This window comes from Tiliqua scincoides, chromosome 1 (genome assembly GCF_035046505.1).
Source record: "Tiliqua scincoides isolate rTilSci1 chromosome 1, rTilSci1.hap2, whole genome shotgun sequence".
Lineage (NCBI taxonomy): Eukaryota > Metazoa > Chordata > Lepidosauria > Squamata > Scincidae > Tiliqua > Tiliqua scincoides.
In genome coordinates, this window is record NC_089821.1 from 204201180 (window position 1) to 204222407 (window position 21228).

General features: G+C 40.7%; 1 protein-coding gene across 7 annotated transcripts in view; it reads right to left on the bottom strand.

Annotated features, from left to right (window-relative positions):
* Positions 1-21228, bottom strand: part of PTPRK (protein tyrosine phosphatase receptor type K) — a 466239-nt gene that overhangs the window by 243133 nt on the left and 201878 nt on the right. For all 7 annotated transcript variants that reach the window (XM_066614422.1, XM_066614429.1, XM_066614387.1 and 4 more), the window contains exons 4-5: positions 8487-8568; positions 6576-6691 (exon numbers count right to left, since the gene is read on the bottom strand). In XM_066614422.1, the coding sequence (XP_066470519.1) occupies positions 6576-6691; positions 8487-8568 (198 nt within the window). The remainder of the gene's footprint in view (positions 1-6575; positions 6692-8486; positions 8569-21228) is intronic.

Sequence of the window (21228 nt, forward strand, 5' to 3'; positions counted from 1 at the left end):
TTAGAGGAAAAACATCCCTTTACTCAGTTGTTTAAAAATTGCCTTGCTTACCACTGGAATGTAAGAGAGAGGCAGCAGGCAATCTCTCTCTCTCTCTCTCTCTCTCTCCAGGAGCTTAGAACAGCTTAGTTTCAGTTTGTGTTATGGTTCCCTCGTCCCTTTAAGGGGTGGGGAAGGGGAGAGGCAGCGACACGATCTCCAGGATTGAGTCACTAAGCAGGGGCAAGGGGGGTGCTTTCCACTTACTTTTAAGTAGGTAGGGCTGCTGGAGGCTGCAGGAAGTGTGGGGAGCTCTGTGCTGCACTCCCCGAGGCTTGGAATCTTCAAATGGAGTGATCGCAAAGTACTTTGTTTATAGCAGGTGCTTTGCAATGTCTGTTTGAACATTCCAAGCCTCGGGGAACCCTGCAGAGAGCTCCTGCAGGGGCTCCCCGAACCTCCTGCAGCCTCCAGCAGTCCACACTGGGACTCAAGTAAGTGAAAGTACTCCCCTTCACCTCCCTTAGGGATGCAATCCTGGGAATCACTTTCCTGCCCTTGCCCTTCTCCCACAAAGACTTACTGAGGGAATAAAGCTCCCTCAAAGTTCGAGAACCACTGCTGAAAGGTAATGGAATGAACTGAGTGGAATTGACATGGGTATAATGCATTAAACTGACTGTAATGTAATACACTAGCAGAGGTCCCTCGAAAGTGTTTGCAGGGGAGGGAAGGAGGACAGTGCTAGCGTTCTCACTCCCATACTGGTGCGGGGGGGGAGGCTTTTTAAACACTTCGTGGGTCACTCTTGCCAACGGAAGAGTGGCAAGACTGGACTGGAAGGCAGACTGGAAACGGTTCAGAGAAATACGCATTCAGGGAGAAGACAGCGGTCAAGCAGTCAAGCAAGGAAACCTTCTGAAAAGATTTTTACAAGGTGCATGGGGGTAGTTTTTCACTACAGCCTTTTAACCTTAGGGGAGCTTGTCAGGTGTCCACCGACATATATGTGGTCAGTCATTAGGCAGAATATCAATAAGCAGTGCACACCTGTATATTTAATGTAGATTATTTTGTCCTTTATCCGTATGGTTAATCTTTTTACTTCATTTTTATTTGTTGAAATCCCCTTTTCATATTTTTTTAAGCCATTTTGATAGTAGAAATTAATAGAAAAAACTGGATTTCTAATGTGGGGGGGGGGGGGAAGAAAGATATCAAACTTTACCTGAGGCACAGCAAAACATATGTTTACAAAGTAGCTTTGGCAGTTAACAATCTTCCCTAGAGAGAAAACGAACTAATCTGTCAGTCTTCTGATACGGAAGACTGACTGGTATGGAAATATTCCAATTGGCTCTTTACCACCAGTTCTGATCCAGCAATTATGTTTGTTGGAAATAGTGGCTAACACTGGTACTTACAAACTGTCACTGCTAGCACCTTATCTGTAATAATCACCTAGGTTCTTCTAAACTTGCATTCAGTCCAGTCTGCTTTTTTAATAATAAGTTCTTTGCGTTTATCCAGGTTTTTTTTTTATACTCCCCATAATGGAAATTCTCAAGATGCGAACAATTCCTGGCAATATAGTATGTAACTACTCTCCATGTAAATAGTAATCTAAAACAACATTTTGGGCCCAGTCATATCCAACTTTCCAGCCCGGATGCAGTTGAGCCAACAGGGCATCCTTAAATAAGGGGAAAAAATTTAGTACATAAATCTTTTCTGCCATCTTTGAAAAGATACCTAATGCAACACCTTGTGTGCTTCAAATTAAAACTCAAGGCTCACACAGGTGTGTATGTTAAGTGTAGGATAAAACCCAAGGTTAAGACTAGAAGTGATTTTGGAGGTCATCTCAGTCCAATCCCCTGCTCAGTGCTGGCAATTTCCACAGTATCCTGAACAGATGACCATCCAGCCTCTGCTTGAAAACATCCAACAAGGGAGAGCCCACTACTGTATGAGGTAGACTGTTCCAGTGCATTCAAGAAATTCTTCCTCATATCTATCATCTAATTCTCCTTCTGTCTTTTCAACCCATTGGTCTAGACCAGAGGTGCCCAAACCCCAGCCCTGGAGCCACTTGCGGCCCATGAGGACTCCCAATCTGGCCCTCAGGTAGCCCCCAGTCCCCAATGAGCATCTGACCCTCCAGAGACTTGCTGGAGCCCGTGCAGGCCTGACGCAACTGCTCTCAGTGTGAGGGTGACTAACCTCTTGCCTGAGCGGTGGGACGAGGGCTCCCTCCACTGCTTGCTGTTTCACATCTGTGATGCAGTAGTGGCAGCAAAGGGAAGGCTAACCTTGCTTTGTGCAAGGCCTTTTACAGGCCTTGAGCTACTGCAAGACCTTTATTCATTCAAATAAATTCCATCTCTAATATATTCATTTATGTAAATTTATTCAAATTTGAAATGTAAATTAATTTCCCCCCCCCAGCCTCATACATAGTGTCAGAGAGATGATGTGGCCCTGCTGCCAAAAAGTTTCAACACCCCTGATCTAGACCACGGATGTCCAAACTTTTTGGCAGGATGACCACATCTATCTCACACTGTTCTGGGGGCAGGGAAAAAATATTAATTTATATTTCAAATTTGACTATATTCACATAAATTTACATAAATGAATATGTTAAAGATGAACTTATATGAATGAATGAGTTCAGCTGAGCTTATTTATAATACAAATATTTCTAGGCAGAGACACATCTTAGCAAGGCCGGGACACACGAGCAAATATATTTCTAGGCAGAAACTCATCCCAGAAAGGCAGAAACAAATGAAGAAAAGTTTTTCACCAGCACACCCTCACAGCACTTTACAAAAATACACAGAACCAAGTATCTCAGAACCAACAGAGTTCCACCATTTGATGATTGCAGGAGGCGCACACTTACTCAAATACAGCAAGACACAGAAGTTAACACAGAATAAGGATCTCACATGCAATTGAGAGAAAGGGAGGAATGTTTCTGACTTGCAGGAGACACTCTCTCACCCAAACTCACCAGGAGTAACTTAACCCAGAATAACAATCTCAAAAGCTTCTCCCTCCCGCTCAGCAGACCCCACCACACCAAAGCTAATGAACTTAGAAGCAACGCACAACTTTTCCCCTCAGGTCCCAGAATACTGCCCCCCCCAACATAAAGCACACCCAGGCAGTACATTCAAGCAACTCACAATTTCTCTCCCTCAGCACCTGCCTGCCCCTGCCCCACACAGAGCACAAACAAGCAGCACATTTCAGCGGCCCATGATTTCTCGCCACCACCCAACATGCGGCCTCAGCTGTGGCCTCCCCAACACCCAGTGTGTTTGCTGGATGGGCAGGGCTTCTGCAGAACACACACAAGAGCAGGAGAGCTCTGCAGGGCCAGCCATCTCCTCGCTGCTGCTGCAATGAGCAGTCACATCTGGCCTGTGAGAGCTCTGGCAGGTCTCCAGTAGGTCAAGTGCCTGCTGGAAGTGGGGGGCTCCCTGGGGGCCGGATTGGGGGTCCCTGAGAGCCGCTAATGGCCTGCAGGTCGGGATTTGTGCAGTCCTGGTCTAGAACAGCCATTTTCAACCTTTTTCAACTGACAGCACGCTGACAAGGCACTAAAGTTGTCAACGCACACTGCTAGTTTTTAATTACATTAAATTGTTGTATCAATTAAATTAATTGTAACATAACTAATACAATTAGTTCATTACAAGACCATTAAATAAATTCACAAGAAGCTTGGAGAGGAAAGTGTATGTGGTTACTGGAAAGGAGAAATAATGTTTTGAATAGGGTGATCAAATTGTTATCAGATGTACCAGAAAGTGTTGGCAAAGAGGGTCAGGCTGAGTACATACTGGAGAAATGTGGGGGTGAGGGGCAGTGAGGAGATGTGACTAAAACAAGTACAGGATTCAACTGGGGTTGAGGCAACTGATTCTGGACTTTGGAAGGTGGGGACAAGAGAGGGGAGGGGCAGTAAGAGAGGTGTTAACTGCGATTATGAGATTGGGGGGGAATGTGTGTGCGGGAGGGGACAGGGTAAAGAGAGAAGTGTCAATGGCCTGCTCATGTATTCAAGAAAAAGAGTGTGAACTCTGAGTCTGTACATCTACTCCAGGGGTGTTCAAAGTTTTTGGCAGGAGGGCCACATCAGCTCTCTGACACTGTGTCGGGGGTTGGGGAAAAAAAAGAATTAATTTACATTTAAAATTAGAATAAATTAACATATGTTTACATAAACGAATATATTAAAGATGAATTTATACGAATGAATGAAGGTCTTGCAATAGCTCAAGGCCTATAAAAGGCCTTGCACAAAGCAAGGTTGGCCTTTTCTTTGCTGCTGCTACTGCATCACAGACATGAAACAAAAAGCAGTGGAGGGAGCCCTCATCCCACAGCTCACACGAGTGGTCAAACAGTCGCCCTCACGCTGAGAGCAGTTGTGTCAGGCCACTATGGGCTACAACAAATCTCTAAAGGGCCAGAGACTCATTGGGGACTGGGGGCTCCCTGAGGGCTGCATTGAGAGGCCTCAAGGGCTGCAGGTGGGTTTGGGCACCCCTGGTCTACTCAGAAGTAAGGCCCATTATAGTCAATGGGACTTACTCCTAGGTAAGTGTGGACAGGATTCTGGCCCTATGTCCTGACTGTAAAAACCCAAAAGTGTCTTGTCGGTGGAGGCAATGCAGGAAGGGTCACTTTGGGGCTTGCTTGCTCCATACCTGTCTCCCGCCTTCTGGCTAGCTTAACTCTCACTCCCTTCACAGTTCCCACCTGCCTGGAGCACCACTCTTCCAAGTGCTCCTCCAGATTTCTCTGACCGGCTGCCCAATCAGCATGCACAGGGCAGGCATAAGCAATAGAAGGAGCTTCAAAGTCACTTCGCAGACTGCTCCTTTTTCTTCTGCTGCACCGCAAGGCTCCAAATGGTCGCTTCTCCTGCACGCACAGCTGCTGCCTACTCCTCTGGTACCTTGACACACCTGAGGCAGTCTCACAGTACAACAGTGTGCCACAACACAGCAGTTGAAACTGCTGGTCTAGACCTGCCAAAAGGAGTCATAGAAAGTAAGTCCTCCCTTCTGCGTAACAGGCCTTCAGGAAGGCCATAACAGGAAGAAACCTGAGCAGCTTCCCATACTAGCACACGTTTATTGAAGACCAATATAAGAAAGCTAATTACCCCTCACAGTACCTGCAAAAGCATACAATTTTATCAAGTTGAAAAATGATCACCTCCAGCTTCCGCTAACGTGAACAAGCAGTGAAGACCACGTACGTCATATCTGAATCAGGCATGTACATCACTTATGTACACTTCCCACTCAGTACTATCAGCTGCATGCATGAACTACCCTCATTGATATATCACATATGGAAGGTGTATTATATTAGGGTATACTAATAGGGTAGTATTAGTAAGTACTAATACTAAGTAAGTAGTATTACTAAGTATTATTACTAGTAATTACTAGTATTATTAGTAAGTAATAATACTAAGTATTAATAAGTATAGGGTATTAGGGTAAGTGATTATTATGAACAAATTACCATTACAGCCCAATCCTATTCTTTCCCCCTCCCCCAATCGATGCAGCAGTGGCAAAATGGCTACCACTGCATGGGGTGGTTGCCAAGGTCTCTGTTCCCTTATCTGGGGGTAAGCCTCCATGGTGGCAGAGGGGAGGGTCTATTCAGACCTGCACTAGTGAAAATCACTGGTGCATGTCATGCAGACCCAAGTCATGGGACTGGGTTCAGTAAGGGGTTTAGGATTAGCAGCAGCTGCTGCCTCCAAGCCTGTTCCTTCCTGGACCCAATCTGCTCATCCTCAGTCTGCACCTCATTCCTGTTGTCACTCTGTTCCATTCTCCCCCATCACCTTATGTCTGTCAGCAGGGTGCTCCTGCAGCTTCGATGCACAGAGGAAGGCTCCAACCTTCCCACTGCCAGTCAAGCAGCACACAAGTTTGCACACTGCCACAGTACTTTTCACAGATGTAAAAGTGCCACCTTATGGCACTCAGCACAAGCAGAACATGCATTTCACTGCCACCCGGCCCGGTTAGGATGAGGCCATTAATCTTGCAACACCAGTGATATGAACATGCATATGTGAAGTTGCACTTAGCCATAAACTATGTAATTTTTGTAATTCATGTTTCTAAGTGACAATTTACCATCACACGTTAAACATTAGATCAAACTTAATGCAGCCAGTTTGCAACCTGAAGAAGCATTTACTGATAAAGAAGGAGATAGTTACAGCTATTCACACCCTTCTTGTACCCCCGTCCTTTCATCCATCTGTCTTCTTCCTGTACAATAGGAACTAGTACTCCCTTGTTTGCTCTACTTCAGGGACAAGGGCAGATGAACAGACTGGGAAAGGAAGGGTGGGAGTAGCCCCTTGTAAATGTTTGACCTTCAGTGCAGTATGTCAACTCAGTCCTAACTGGAAATAATACAACAGCAATCAAGATTCAAAAGTATTTTTCAAGTTATTTATTTGTCCTGTATAAAACACAGAGAACCAGAATATTTTGCTTTTCACAAGTATATCCAACAAATGGTCCAGAATGAGTCAGTCTTACCTGCAGCCATAACTTGTTATTCACTGCATCTCTTCCTGTAGCAATGCACTGAAATGTAGCGTTCTGGCCTGCATTGACCTCCACATCCCCCAACCTCAAAAAATGAGGAGATTTATCTGTATAGGAAGAAAAAAGCATTACAAGAAGTGCTCACAGACACAAAAGCCCAGCTATGTCTCCCAAAAGACACATATTAAACTAATTTGAACTAATTTTTACATGAAATAAAATAATGATTTCCCCTCAAGAAGGGGAAACAAAACAATCTTGCTCTTTCCTTTCCTACTACATGAACTCTGCTGGAGCTTGTCATACATGAATTATACAAGTGATTTATAATAAGCCAAAGCATAACATGAAACACAGAAAACTCAGTCCAGAAACTGAGTGATTTCCATTACATTTTAGCCAGCAGTGTGAAACCACTGAAATTACAGAATAAATAGTCAAGTTTAATAAGTTGCATGTAGCTGTCCAGCCTAGCTGCTTGGTTGAACTACCAAAGTCAAAGTTACAGTTCAGAGCCTTGAGTCCTGAGTGAGAGGGAGTGACCCTGAGGTGAGAGGGAGCCCACGGCCTGCAAGGGCTGGTGTAAGCCTGTAGGGCAGTGATTTTCAACCAGTGTGCCATAGCACACTGGTGTTCATGAATAGTCTGCAGGTGTGCTGCAGGAATTTGGAGGAGGGTCATTGGGGGATGTTAGCCCCCCACCAGTATGTTTTGTCAATTATCAAAAAGCTGATGGTGTGCCTTGTCAATTTAACACCTTGTTAGTGCCCTGAGATGAAAAAGATTGAAAATAACTGCTGTAGGGCCCCAGAGTCCCTGAACTGAGGCACTGGTGCATTCAGGGTTCTGGCAGTACTATCAAGATTCGTTATTCAGTGATTTGGATTGCTTGGCTAAGAACTGTGCCTTTCTGTCTTAAGATACCTTGTGCCCTCTTGAGATTGCAAGTAATATAGAAACAACTAAGAACTGTAGGCTTGACATGTAAACTGAGATTCATACCTTAAGTGACTAGCCTACCTAAGAACCTAAATTGGGCACACTCCTCCTTTTCCAACCCAGGAGTACGAGGAACAGAAGTTAGCACACCACCAGGTAAGAGCAGCATTTGGCAAACTGCTTCAGATATCAGGTGGTCTTGGCCCAACCCTATGATCATCACATCCCTGGGGACAGATTATTATAAAAGAATTTATACATGATTGTCCTTGACAACTTCTTGAAACTTTCAGCTGTGGTAAAATGTGGAATCCAGTCTCCTCACAATGGTTTGGTCCCAGAAAGTACATTTCCCCAGGGCTGCATTCACACCAACTGCCTATTATCTTCCAGGCACATGGCTATTACAATAAACTGACAAATTCACACTCTGGATTATATTGTCTATAAGCCAAGTTCATATCACTGGCATGTAAAATATTGCTCATAACTGTGAATTTTTCTTCCCCCTAGATACTAGCTGAAGTCTGAGCCTGGACTTTTCTTGGAAGGATTGTAAGTTTTCAAATGGGGTTGTTTTTAAGGTCTGGGGATAAGTTGGTATGGGGTTATTTATGAAGGTAGAAGGTTTTAATGCATATTTTACCTATAGGTTTTATAAAATATTAAATACAACATTGTTTCTTGCCCTGAGCAAGGAGTCCAGCTATATTAGTCAACACGTTTAACTATAAGTTAGATGTTTGTGAACAATGAATTAAGAGAAAGAATTTCACTAACAGAATGAAATTGATTCACTACTTCAACACAGTCATTTTCCTCTTCTAACTGGATATAAAAGAAAAACTGCAGAGGGAAGAGGGGGAAAGGACACTAGCGCTTGGGTGATGAAAACAGCAGTCAGACAAAATTGAGCCTGTCTTGAAAAGGCAGAGAAAAATGTGACTCTTAATCATGACTTACCACAAGGGTAACTCAGAACCTGGATGTCATCAATGGCGATGTAGCCATTTCTCCCATCTGAGACTTCAGCTTCAAATATTACCTGTCAGAGGAAGAAAAAATGTTTACATCACTCACTGCAACACAATTCCCATCAGTGCAATGTACAGAAATAAGACAGCATTTTTTTCCCCATTAAACCTGAACTTTCTGCTAGTTCAGGTTTCATTACTGGATTGGATAACATACACCACTCTTCATTTATGCAAAGATTCAGTTCTGAATTAACAGTACTTTGTTGCATGCCATCTCTCTTCAACCCATTATATTCAGAATCTTGAAAACAAATACAATTATTTTCAAAAGGGCCAGACTTCTGCAGCAAATAGTTCTAGCAACGTTTCAGTGTATTATGATAGCTCCTGAGTGACATGTCCTGCAGATTTTCTGTCTCAGCAGTTCAGCTGAATGCCACACTGATAGTGAAACTTAAACTGTACGATTAATATGCTTCTGGGAATTTTGCTTCCTTGCTTCTGTTAAGCCAAAGATAAAAACGTCACACAAGGAATAAAAACACCAATATTATACTTCCTCTCTTATGCCTTACCCAAATCCATGTAAATAGCAACAGCAGTTACAGAAAATCCTCTGCTATGAATGGATAGAGATATCTCCCTGAACACTTGAACACTGAGTATAAGCTAAACTAGAAGGTCTAGAAATTTCCAGAGAAAGTAGGCAAAAGTGCCCAGAATCTGGCAGCACTGAACTCTCTCAAAAATCCTGAGCAGACACAGCAAGTTGTAGATAAAGAGATACTCAATTTGTCTTTCAGATCAAGGTACAAATGCAGCCATGCAGGCTCTACTGTCGCCTAAGAGGGCTGAAGTGAGGTGTGAGGGGAAGCAAAGAATGCAGTTTGTTGTGTGTAGTTGTGGGAAGCCTTGCACTTTGTTGGAAAGGCCCTGAAAGATATAACCAGATTCCAGAGGTCTGAGGAACACAGCTGAATTTACAGTTTGTCGAAGCAGCAAAGAACAAGCAAAGAACAAAGCATACGTAGAGGAGGTAGAAATTGGCTGCTTGCTGGAGTGCTTCCGACAGCATTCCCTGATGGTATGAGAAGGCTGACAACTTAGTGAACAGCTTACAAAACATATATAGGGTCTTGGGATGAGATCATCCAGTTTCTTATTGGTTATACTAGGGCAGTGGGTCTCTCACATTTAGCACCGGGACCCACTTTTTAGAATGAGAATCTGTCAGGACCCACTAGAAATGATGCCATGGCTGGAAGTGGCAACATCAAGCAGGAAAATTTTTAACAATCCTGGGCTGCAAACCTACCCACACTTACCTAGGAGTAAGTCCCATTGACTATCATTGTTGAAAGCATATACATAGTAGCTTGTTAAAAGTACAGGTCTGTAACGTTTCCCCAAATGCAGTCACATACCATGGTAGCATCAAGTCTAATATATTAAAAATAAAATATTCAAATGAATGGGGACCCACCTGAAATTGACTCATGACCCACTTAGTGGGTCCTGACCCACAGTTTGAGAAACACTGTACTAGGGGCTTTCTTCAATAACAACTAGATTAACTATAGCGGAACTACTAGTCCGATTGGATTACTAAGACTTCACAAACACAGACCCTTTTAGCAGGAAAAAGATAAATTTACCTTAATATAATACAAAAGAGTTTTATAACAGATATGGAGCAGGATATATCCATTAAAGAACCATTCCTGCCTGGGTTCTGGCCACGTCCTGCCCTCCTAACCCTGGCAGGGTTCTCTGGAGTTCAGTTATGACATCTGTTCACTAGCTAGCTTTTGAATCTTATGATACACAGACAATATGGAATCACAATTGCCAAAATGGATTCTGATTTTTATGAGAAATAAACCCCCCATACATATATGAAATCTGAATGAAACAGCTGTTCCATTCCCTCTCTTAGCACCTAGATCTGATGCAATTAGTTGGTACAATTGGAAGTCTTCTTTACAAGCACCGATGTGCTAGCATCTACACATCTACCATTGAGAAAAACAAATTCCAACTTGCTCTTCTCCTGGAATTGACCCTAGAGCACTTACAGAAAACAGATTAAATGAAGTAATTAAGTTTCTTCTAGTTTGGGGATTATTTTGATGTCATACAAATAGAAAACAAAAAACTAATAAGCAAACTATCGATCATTTGTCAAGTCTCTCAAAAAAAAACCTTTCCTCTCTTTTCACAGTGTTCTAAAGTTCATCATTCTCAACTAGCTTTATCAATAAACTGCTGAATTTTCTAAATAAAACAGCTTAAGTGATCCAGTGACATTATATACACACAAAAATTTTTAGCTACTAATTGATAATCAACAGTGCTGCTTGGAAAACAAAAAATAATTCATAGTGCAGCATTTTTAAAAGTCCCCCCAAATAGGTCAGACCAAAATTCAACTCTCTCTCAAAACCACAAATATTCCATCAATCAAATAGCTACCCATTAACACAGCAGTCTTAAACATGTTAAGAGACGGGACCCACGTCAACCTGCAAAATGGGACCTGCCCTCAAGAGCCCATTTGTGAGAAAGGTCAGTGAGCAGGCACAGTACCTCTTCTGTTCTTGTCTGGTGACAGACAATCAGTGCACTGCTAATTGTGCTGTTCTGTTCAGAGAAAGCACCACAGCAGGGGAAAACAGGCACATGGGTGGCAGACTAGGAGGGCACACTGACAATTGGGAAGTTTGGCCTCCAAAGTCTCTGATGGAACTTGTAGGCCTGAGCTTCAAAGCAAAATGGTAATGGTTGCACTGGCATGACCACCAGAGGTTGAATCATGACCTACTTCTGTGTCCTGGCCCACCTGAAGACTTCTGTATTTTGCACTTTTCAAAGGACGAATAAGGATGAATCTACTGATTTGATTTCTGAACACAAGTAAAAGTTTCCCTTTCAAGTATTAAGGAAAATGTAATAAATCCACTCCAGTGACTCCATAATGTCAACTTTGTATTATAAAAGGTGTTATCCATTATGTCTATACCTAGAAAGAAGCATTTTAGTACTTTTCCTTGTAAACTTTTTCGTGCGTAGATCATTTAAAGAATCGATACAAAAGATGCATAGCTTAAACTAACACAATCAACAATTTTGTTTATTATCATATACTAAAAGATTTCCCATTAAAATCATTCTTTAAATTTCACATAAGTTCTACATCCTTCCTGTGCAATTATTTTGTCTCTAACACACAAATTAATACAGATGCAATTTTAATCAACAGCTGCAGTCTATAAAACTGCCTGTAGCAAAAGATGGTATCTCACAACCCCATAGGGACATTCTTGAGAACCAATACAAGGAGAGGTATATCACATTCCATTAAAGGCAAAAGAGAGGTCAGGAGATGCACATCTATAATCCGTGAGAAATATAAAGCTACTCTCTCAACTGCATTGCTTTGCTACTCAACCAACACACACATCACCACCAACACACTACTTAATCAACCAGCAATTTTTTTTTTTCCCACACAGGAACATTACCAGGGTAAAGTACAACTTAATGGCTTGTTTAAAATTTGTTCAGTTTGTCCTTGAATGGTTCTTTGCTATACAAAACTATGTGACATAAAAGAAACACACTCTCATAACAGAAAAAGGCATTACAATTAACTCTAGAACTCTCCCCAAATTAAAAATAAGGCGATACCCATAATCTGTGGAAAAAACTGGCACTGGTAGATCAGCTTTTATTTTTAAAAGAGTTGTGGGCGACTAGAAAAATGAGAGGCAAATCTAAATTGATACAGGTGGAGTCTCAGTATCCATGAGGGATCCATTCTCAGATTCCTCAGATACCAAAAACTATGGTTACTGAAATCTGTGGTTTCAGCCCCTTTACAGCCTCCAAAGCCAACCAGAATGTAGCTCTGGTCACCTTCAGAGGCTTTCTGAAGCCCACAGAGAATGTGTGCATCCGCCTGTGGACTTTGTGGACTTCAGAATGGCCTAATAGGTCAAAAAATGTGACTTCAAGTTTCCAGAAGTGACATTTTTAATGCCTTATAAAGCATTAGGAGGCCCGGGAAACTGGAAGTTGTGTTTTTTCTACCTTTTAGGCCATTCTGAAGCCTGCAGAGGCTGCAGGAGAATGTGCATGATGTTTGTTTGTGCATGATGATTTTTAATTACTGTAATGCATGATGATTTTTAAATACTGTAACTACTGTAAAACCTCCATTACAGTAGTTAAAAATCATCATGCACAAACAAGGCCACAACAGTGATACTGAGATATCTGAAGCTTCCTGCATGGTAACCACTTTGTGTGCTTCCCTTTCAGCATTCCCCCCTCCCCACTCATCTACAATTCAGATGACTGTACTTGGCCCTCCATGGCACTTCTTCCCTGCCCCTTGTGCCCACCACTGGTACTGAGGTGGTTCAGGGTTCCAGTCAGCTCAGTGGATGTTCACCCAGTGACCAAGCAGGCTGGCCCCTGACATCACCCCTGACAAGGTCTGAGGCAAATAGGCTGCATATGGTGACTATAAGAACACATACTGACATATTTTAAGTTTTGAATTTATAAGTCTGTATGGGATTTGTAATGTACATGGGAAAAAATATGCTCTAAGGGGGATAAACGGTGAGAATGGATGGTCAAGTGCATTGTGAGTATTCTGACCCTACAGGTGAAACAGAGATTGGGGCAGTGCTTACCAATTAGAATTTGTGTATACAAGAGGTCACTACTAGTTGCATTCTATGAAAAATTATTGCATTAGGGAACCAATTTTGACTATCCTATCAGCTTTTCCATGAAATATGGGTTAAGTTCTACACATACAAAATTTAGCAAACTTTATGCTGACTAAACAAAATGATCTCGTATTTTCATGGACATTATTCTTCCCTGCTAAGCTCTAATATACATCATTAAGAGCAGAAAGGCAGATTCCACAACTGGCCAAGCTCTAATTGTCCTTATCATTTCTGCAAACCATTCAGCTGGTAAATCTTTTCTTTCTGTCCAGCTACAGGAAAAGACAGATTTTTGCTAGCTTAATTACCCGAAGCTTGAGCTCAGATGCAGGTCAGTTCTAATGCCTGGTGTCAAGCACTGGAAACAGAAGGGGCTGCCATCCAGACAATATGAAAGCCAACTTACACTTCAGTTTGGGAATGAAATGACTTTTGCCCCTCATGCTGTTTTCTCTCCACTCCATTTACCTGAAACCCTGATCTCTTCTGACCTAATTCTTGCAAGTACAGGGCCATTTCTAGACTATTGGTTGACTTACTAAGTGTAAAATATATCATATTTTATGGCATCTAAAGAATATCAAGGAAAAAGACAAACAGAAAGCCAATGTATGAGATTTTCCCTCAGATAAATTCCTATATAAACTGACGATGATGGGTGAAACTCTACAGCCAAATGAGTGTCACCATTTAATTCCATTGGAATGTCATCTTTGTAATAGCATAATTGCTGCTTTAATTGGAAACTTCTAACTAATTTTCTAACACCCTAAATCGACCACAATTTGATTTACAATATTTGATTTATACATAGTAAACAAAACCAGGGAGTAAACCATATGACTGGTTCACACCATATAAATATCTCAAAAGGTTTTTATTCCCTATCCTAAAATAGTTGAACTGAAATGTTTCATTAGGGGGGAAAAACCAATCAATAAAGTACACATAATACAGTATATGTACCATTTTTGAATAAATTCAAAGCTTTCCTTGAAGATTTTTTTATTGGAATTGCTTTAAGTATTTCAAGTTATGACAAGTTAATACACTTCTTTACTTTGGTTACATTTTGAGGGGGGGAAAGTGCTGAAAACTGCTAGCATACTAATTCTAGAGTGCCCTATACAGTATGTTGTTGGCATCCTTCAGCCTCGGAAGACTATGGTGTCATGCTCTGAATGGTGGTTCTGGAACCGTGTCCTCTCCAGTGCGCGAAGCCTGGGTAAAGTAGGTATGGAGGATAGGCTGTTACCCATGCAGCAAATCCCCCCTCTCCACGTCGCTGGAATGGTCCAATGGAAAGGCAGAAGCCAATACGGTTGGTTCCAGCGGTGTCACAGGAGTTGCCAGAACGTGACTGTGTTCAGCCATGAACTGCCTCAGGGACTCCGGCTCCGGATTTTGCCTCGAGGTTGACTCCTGAAGCCTTTTCCATAACTGGATGTAGCCACAAGGCAGTGGAGGTTTGGGATCAGAGTTTTCCTTCTCTCAGATGAGCTGCCTTCCCAGGCTGACAAGTCCCATCTACCCAGTGGCTGTTTAGTCGCCTCTTACGACAAGTACAGCCAAACTGAGGGCCTATTCTTATCCCCAGCCCCCAGGGATAAGTATAGCTTATCTATATATACAGTATAGTTTTCTACATACAATCTGAAACTACATATACTTTGAAACTTCCCTTCTATCATTGGGTTGAACCCATAAACTATGTCAGGAACATGGCAATCTTCAGAGCCAAACTAACTGGCATGAGTGTGAGGGCAACACAGGCAGCTTAACGTTTGCATGATTAGACAGTCGCAATAAATCAAAAATATTCAGTACTGGCAAGCTGGGCACTTTGTTCTAACACATCTGAATGCCAGATTACACATCTAGATGAAGCTAAACTGACACAGGAGAAGTTTTCTGCAGAAAGTTCCCCAATGAAAGCAAAAACTTCATACATAAAGTGCAATTACTATAAATTCCACTCATGCTCAAATGTTTGGCACTTCAAGTAATTTACAAAAAAAACAACAACAGACACACTAGGGAAAATGTTTTACACACTAGGGAAAATGTTATTTGCACTTAAATAAAGTGCAAAAAAAAAAAAATCGTAAATCTCACCCAGATAATGCACAATGAAAATCAAGCCAAAGGTAGGTAGATAGGCAGGTGAGTGTGTGGGGGAAAGAGATTTTCATTCCTACTAGCCTGTCTTATAGGTAGCCTCACATGAAGAATTGGTTATTCAGGTACAGCTTATTCAACAGTACTCCAATCCTTTCCATAAAAGGGACACACATAGGTAGAGATGGGTTTTCCCGGTGATAACGAAATGCATAACCACTTTCTTGCTCCTCTCATTTTCGTAAAAAAAAAAAAATACCCCCAAACTGCAAAATCTTCAAAAAAATAAAATCATTCTCTGACACCTGTACATGCATGTGGCTGCATCTGCTGACACTATACCACCTATATCACATCTAGTATGTACACTTTCAAAGTGCTTGTAATTTATAACTATAATTTAGCAAACTACACCCTAGGAATTAACCCCTGCAAATTGGGTAAGAGGCACTTTTTCAAGTGGGTGCTCCTTTTTTTAACAGGGGGAGAGTAACTGGCCCACCTCACCCCAGCACTGTCTGTTCTAGTGGCTGTCTGCTGGTATTCCTTGGCATCTTTTTAGATTGTGAGCCCTTTTGGGACAGGGAGCCATTTAGTTATTTGATGTTTCTCTGTAAACCGCTTTGTGAACTTTTAGTTGAAAAGCGGTATATAAATAATGATGGTAGTAGTAGTAGTAGTAGTAGTAGTAGTAGTAGTAGTAGTAATTAATAATAATAATAATAATAATAATAATAATAATAATAATAATAATAATAATAATAATAATGCTACTTTATACACTTCTCATTTTTGTCAAACAACGAAATCTGCAAAAAAGTAAAACCAAAAAAGCATCTCTCTACACATAGGCAAATCACAACAGGGCATGAAGCTGGAGCAATTATGTGCCTTAAAATCACAAAGAAGGGACCCACGCAAAACCTATATATGTACCACATAGATTCGAACTGTCACTAATCAGAGACTAGGCAGAGATTCAGACAGCGAAAGGTAGGAAGGAAGATCTATTCCTCAGCTCCCCCCCCCCCCCACTACAGACATTACTGAGAAAGGTGTATACAGGCTGTCCCATGCAATGCATGAAATTTTCAGGCAGCACAAGGCCCTTCCTGGAAGTGAGAGATGGGAAGGGATGTCTCAACTTGAAGTTTTACCTAGCCCACAAAATTTTGTTGACATAATAAAATGAATCTCCCTTGTGAAACTTCCAGATAATTTTTGCTTAGCTAATTTAGCAGCCATGAAAACATAATTACTTCCTTTGAATGCTTAAGTAATGCTGTGAGGCAAGGTTTTCTGCTGACAGAGCCCCTGAGGATTTTTTTTTTAACACACTAAATCAAACACTTGGGTGGAAAATTTGTAATCTAGCCTTTTAAAGATTAGCTAGTTAAGAACATATACACTTCTCCTGAGATTTGAAAATGGAGTTAAGTAGCCATCTTCTTGTTCTTAAGAAAGTATCATTGTTAATAGGGTTGGTCAGCAAGTGTTCCCAGTTCTATTTATCTAATGATAATCAATTCAGGGAGCTGGCCACATGCACTATTATTTTCTCAACAGGGGTGTAAAGCTGGCAACTAAAGACACAAATACATTATCCTGTTTCATCTCAGTCCATGCATTCTCCCATGAGATCACTCACGGTTGCCAATGGTCCTCCACAGTATGTTTGGCAAGTGATATTGGCAGGAGAAACATCGTAATAAAATTAACAAAGTTGAGCAACAGCTCAGGAAAGCAAGCAGGAAACAGATGAAATTATAAGTCTATATTTTCCGAACAAACACTGTAGCCTCAGTCAAGGGAATGGTCCACAGGGATGAAAATCAAGACTGTGCACCATTTCCATCTTGCAGCACAGTGTGCCTTTGTACTAATACGTAAAACTGTAATTAATTCTTATAACCATAAACACAGATTATTATTTATGACAGAAGCTTACCCTTGGTGTGCATATACAGTAACCACTTTAAAAGCTGATAATCAAAAGTATGTGATCAAGAGGGGAGGAGAACCTTACTGTTTCTTGCTTCCCCAGATTTCTGCTCAGGTATCACAAGGTGCAAACGTGTGGCCATTCGGCCCAGCGTAACAAACAACCATGTTATCAAGGTTACATACACTCTATGTAGGCCCCAAACTATATTTTGCTGCAAAACCCAAACTCTTCATGGATTGTTGGGTTTTAAGAACTCAGAGTAGCTATCAGTGGACAGTATCACACCGGAAATGACTTGAGAAACTCCAAACTAATATAAAGCAAATGAAGATTGCTTTCTGGTGTTCTTTCTTATCCAGAACCATCCACAACTGCAGCTACAAAAGAGAAAACTTACATAAAGAGTGCCACTTAACTAATATTACGAAGGGTATTTTTATATTGCCTTTCAATAAACTAACAACATATTCTTCTATTCTCATATTACTCACTGAGAATAGAACAAGGTTGTATCTCCAGTTCCTGACTATGAGATGGAAGGAGTCACGGTGATATCTGATCATCCCTAGTAACTATTTGAGTCTCTCAAGGAGCTGGATTTCCTTTCCTTTGCTGCATTCCAATGGTTGAACATTATTCTAAAACACACAGCAGAATACTTTCCTATTCATTTTTAAATAAATCTAGGGTGAGCGTTAGTGATATAAAAATTCATGAGGCACTTATAGTAGGCCATAAAATAAAAAGAGAGGCCTGCATGAATATTGGGGAAATACCAATTTTGTTAGGCTTTGCTTACAGCATGTTAGCAGGGTGGTTGCCCTTTCCTTCAATTTGCAGATGCAGGACAACCATCTCGGGTTTTCACGAGAGACATTATTTTTCCCTTCAACCCAACTTCAGGAAGGAGGCAACTGAATGAGAATTGGGGCTTTCATTTCTACGGAATCCAGAGAAACCTTGAAAATGAGACCCAAGTGAACACTAAATGGCAAGACAAAGAAAGCAAATAAAAAAATTCCCACAAAGTTCTAAAGTAGCACACACATAAAAAGGGGCTTAGGGAATTTTCCAAAAGTTTCAAATTATCAGATTCATGGATCAAGTGATTAAAACATGGATGCGACTTACTCCAATCAAGAGCTTCCATTCATCTAAATTCAGACAATGGGATATACTTTGGTACAAGCAAGTATTTGGTACATGCAAGTGCCTCATTTTGTCAGATCCAATTCATCATTTTTAAATGCTTGAGGGAAGCAATATTAAAATGTGGACTTGGAAAAATATTAACATTCCCAAAGGGAGTAATTATATTTTACTTATGCAGGGTCAGGCTTTTCTCCTCTGCCCCCTACTGAAAGTCTTTGGGGTACCTTGCATCTCCCCCACTCCTTGTTGTTTTTGTTTAACAGGCACATCAGATTTGTGTGTATCAGCAGCCTGAAAGAAAAAAAATGAGCAAAATAGAACTTGGGGAAGGAGATTGGACAATGAAAGGCATAAAACAGAATTCGATTCTTCTGATACTGCCAAGTTGCACAGATAAAACAAAAGCAGAGGTGCCTTAATGTGCATTAAGGCACCCAAGAAAAGGAGGAACTCTGGTATTCAATGCATGTCCTACATTATCTGGATGCAAAAAGGGTAGGATACCTTGAAAACAGTCTTAAGGCAGTAAGCAATAATAGACAGCATATATGGATATCTGCCACTAGTGGAAAGCCCACTGTGTAAGTTGCAGGTGGTGTGCAAGACGGTCATACAGAGAAAGTTACAATACTAGCACACTGGTGCACAAGCTAATTGGACAAGCCAGAAAGTTTCTCCTCTGCTAGTGCTTAGGCATCGCTGTAGGAGTAATGCAAGTTTCACTGTGAATGTCACCACCAATTTTCAACTTTAAAAAAAAATAGACCAGAATAAAATACTGACATGAAAACATATTATTATATGTGCTCAAATGAAGTCCAGAGAGTCTTAAAGGAAAACTATGGAGTCTTCCAAAATACAGATTTATTTATTAATTTCAGAAATGTTGACATTTTTATATCTTAATGAAATTGTATGACAGAAAGCAATAAATACAAAACTATAAACTGTAAAAGCAATTTTTAAAAATGGGAGACCAATAGGAAAAATGTATGCGGTTGTTTTCCAGTGCAATCACTGGGGTCCCTCTGTGAAAGGAATCACATTTGTTCAGAAGTAATTTAACACATGAAATCGTAAGGAGAGTTTTTTTTATTTAATCTCTGAAATACAACAAAGCAACAATGGAACCACTCTGCAGAAAAAAGGTCAGTCCCCAGCATCACCAAGTAGAATGGAGAGAAATTCTTGTATGAAACCCTGGAGAGCTTCTGCCAGTTTATGTTGACATTAAGGAGCGAGATGTATATCTAATCAGAAGTAAGTCCCATTAGAGTCAACGGGCCTTACGCCCAGGTAAGTGAGGATAGGATTGCAGCCTGAGATGGATAATGATCTAACTCAGTACATAGAAGACTCCTAAAGCTTCTTAAATGTGTGTGGGAACCACTGCGTAAAAGAACAAGTAGGTTTTTCTAACATTTACACTAAGCATAGAGAAGGTATTGCTCAGACTACAGTCATGTGTATTCAACACTGCTAGAAGCCTACAAATATCAGAACCTACAATTTGTTGTCTTCTGTTTTCCTCCCCATTTCACACCGGTATCAGTTTCCTAATGATTGCCTAATTATAATAATCAATTTTTAAAAAATTTCCCCCAGTAAAGTTTTTTTCAATTGTCTCATGATATTATTGTGAAATATCATTAAGCCAAATTGTTAATTATAAATTAAAACCAAGTCAAGTTATAACAATTTTCAAAAGTAAAATTTTTTAATTTAGCTGGTTCATCTTCATAGTACTATTTTTTCTACCATGTTCAAAGACATAATTTCTATTCATAACTCATAGACAGATTAATAGCACTCTTATCTCATCTTGCATATAATGTTCAACATATAAATAGGTAAATTATTCACCCAATATATGGGTTCTTATAGTATCCTTTTTAAAAAAAATCATTAAAATGTTCCTTTCTAAATACCTCTCAGAGTCACAGTGTCCCTTTCGCATTGATTCAGATCCTTCATGCAAGAGCCTTCCTACTTTCAAGATTAAAAAAGAATCTTCCTGGGGCAGTCCAACATTTTCTAGTACCCAAGTAGACATGCCAAATACTGCCACAGCCCCCCTCCTTGGTGTGGTGGCTTTTACCAAATTTCACCCTCTTTACTTGGCTATGTGCCCGCTTCTGTCTGTGCTACTGCTCTTTTACCCACCCCATGGATTTGAAAAGGAATTTGGGTTCTTGACATTTTTATATATTCTTCCATGTATAAACAGTATTTCATCACATTCGCTGTCAGATAATGCAAAGACTTAAGCAACAGCAGATTTATTCCATTCTACAATGTGCCTATTAACTTCATAACAATAAAAATTTCGCTCGTTCCTTTATGATGTGATCACAATGGTTGGCAACCTTCAGTCTCGAAAGACAACACTCATTTTATAGGCAAAGAGTATCTGGAGCTGGTGCAACTGCAAACACAGCAACATGGTTTTCAATCTCAACCCTGCTGATAAGGGGGAAAGTGGCAAAAGCTGCAAAGAAAATTTTGTTTTTATATTCTGTAGTTGTTACTCAAAAAACCTTTTGTTTGCTTGTTTTAAGTGCTGCACAACTGTGAGAGAATGAAGGTTAGGATCAATATTTAGGGTCTGAATTTTGCAACAATGATGAAATTGTGATATTTTTGACTGTGTAATTTTCAGACCAGTGGGAGATCCTACTGTCTTTCCTATTCAAAGAGAGTTTAATAGTTAACAGCAATCCCTGCTTCAATTAAATGGAACTGTGGAATTGTTTAGCCTTTGACGCACAACC